Source organism: Austrofundulus limnaeus, unplaced genomic scaffold, assembly GCF_001266775.1.
Source record: "Austrofundulus limnaeus strain Quisiro unplaced genomic scaffold, Austrofundulus_limnaeus-1.0 Scaffold14, whole genome shotgun sequence".
NCBI classification, from domain to species: Eukaryota; Metazoa; Chordata; class Actinopteri; order Cyprinodontiformes; family Rivulidae; genus Austrofundulus; species Austrofundulus limnaeus.
The window spans coordinates 4,172,632-4,173,677 of record NW_013952416.1 but is presented as its reverse complement, the minus strand read 5'-3'; the positions used below and the strand labels follow the sequence as shown (position 1 = coordinate 4,173,677).

Below are 1,046 nucleotides of genomic sequence, written 5' to 3'. Positions count from 1 at the left end.
ATTTAAATTTACTTAACAAATGTTAGTGCAAATCGTTTACAGGATTTTCTCTAGTAAATCTTACAAGTTATTTTTTACAGTGTGGTTGTTAAAAGAGATGCTATGTTGAAGCAAGGTTCATTAAGAAGGAAGGGACAGCTACTCTAAAACCACTGGAAGAAATGTTGCTCATCAAAATGAAATTATTTACGATTTTATTTATTTTAAGAGTAATTAATGAGCAAAGTGAACACGTAACTGTGCAAGCTAATATGATCAAACTTTCTGCTGCAGCAGACGCTTTGAGCAACACATGAGAAGACTTGGAGGCACAGTCCATGTGGATTAATGCCTGATTCGTGGACCTGCCAGAGGGCTCAGACCTACAGAGTTTAAAGCTGAACTTGTAAAGAATTAGCTGTGGTTTGAAGAGAAACCCCACCTGGACTGAGCACAGTAAGAGCCAGACAAAGGGAAAGTCAGACACCCTGACTGGTTTAAACCAGGAGTACCATTCAGGTAAGGAAAAGGTGTACATTTTCCTGGACTTCCCTTAGTAAAGAAGGTCCACKGTGGTGCTAAAGTTAAATACAGAATCTAGCTATTCTACATATCATCATGTTGGATGACCAGACCCAAAAGTTTGAAGACCTAGACCTAGTTTTGATGTTTGTTAATGAGACACTTCAGAAAATCTCAGATCTGGATTTACTTTATTTACTACATTTTTTTTTGCCTTTGTGATTTTTTTTTCAAACAACAGTTTGTAATGAAAAAGCTGTGGGTGAGAWTTACACAAACTCACCATTTATTCTCACAGAATTTGTATCGGTGGTCGTCTGCGGGGACGATGTCTGTGAGAAGGATGTATTTGGTTTTGGGGTTCATACCCGTCACTTTGACCTTGAAGCTGGGAAACATCCTCCTGTGGATCAACATTAAACTGTTAAATGTGCTCCTTTACAAATAAGTACGAAAATTTTACAAAAATCTAAACCAACTGCAGCCYCAAAACTGATTTTTCTCTGATTTAACTTTTTTGACTTGGAGTTTTCTGTACAGTTCAG

The 1,046-nt window shown here is 37.5% G+C and overlaps 1 protein-coding gene across 1 annotated transcript in view; it reads right to left on the bottom strand.

The window, feature by feature from the left end:
- Positions 1-904, bottom strand: part of tbx4 (T-box transcription factor 4) — a gene marked incomplete at its 5' end in the record, with an annotated part of 32,798 nt that extends 31,894 nt beyond the window's left edge. The window contains 1 exon segment of the mRNA XM_014002748.1: positions 785-904. Within this exon segment, the coding sequence (XP_013858202.1) occupies positions 785-904 (120 nt within the window).
- Between the last annotated feature and the right edge of the window lie 142 nt (positions 905-1,046).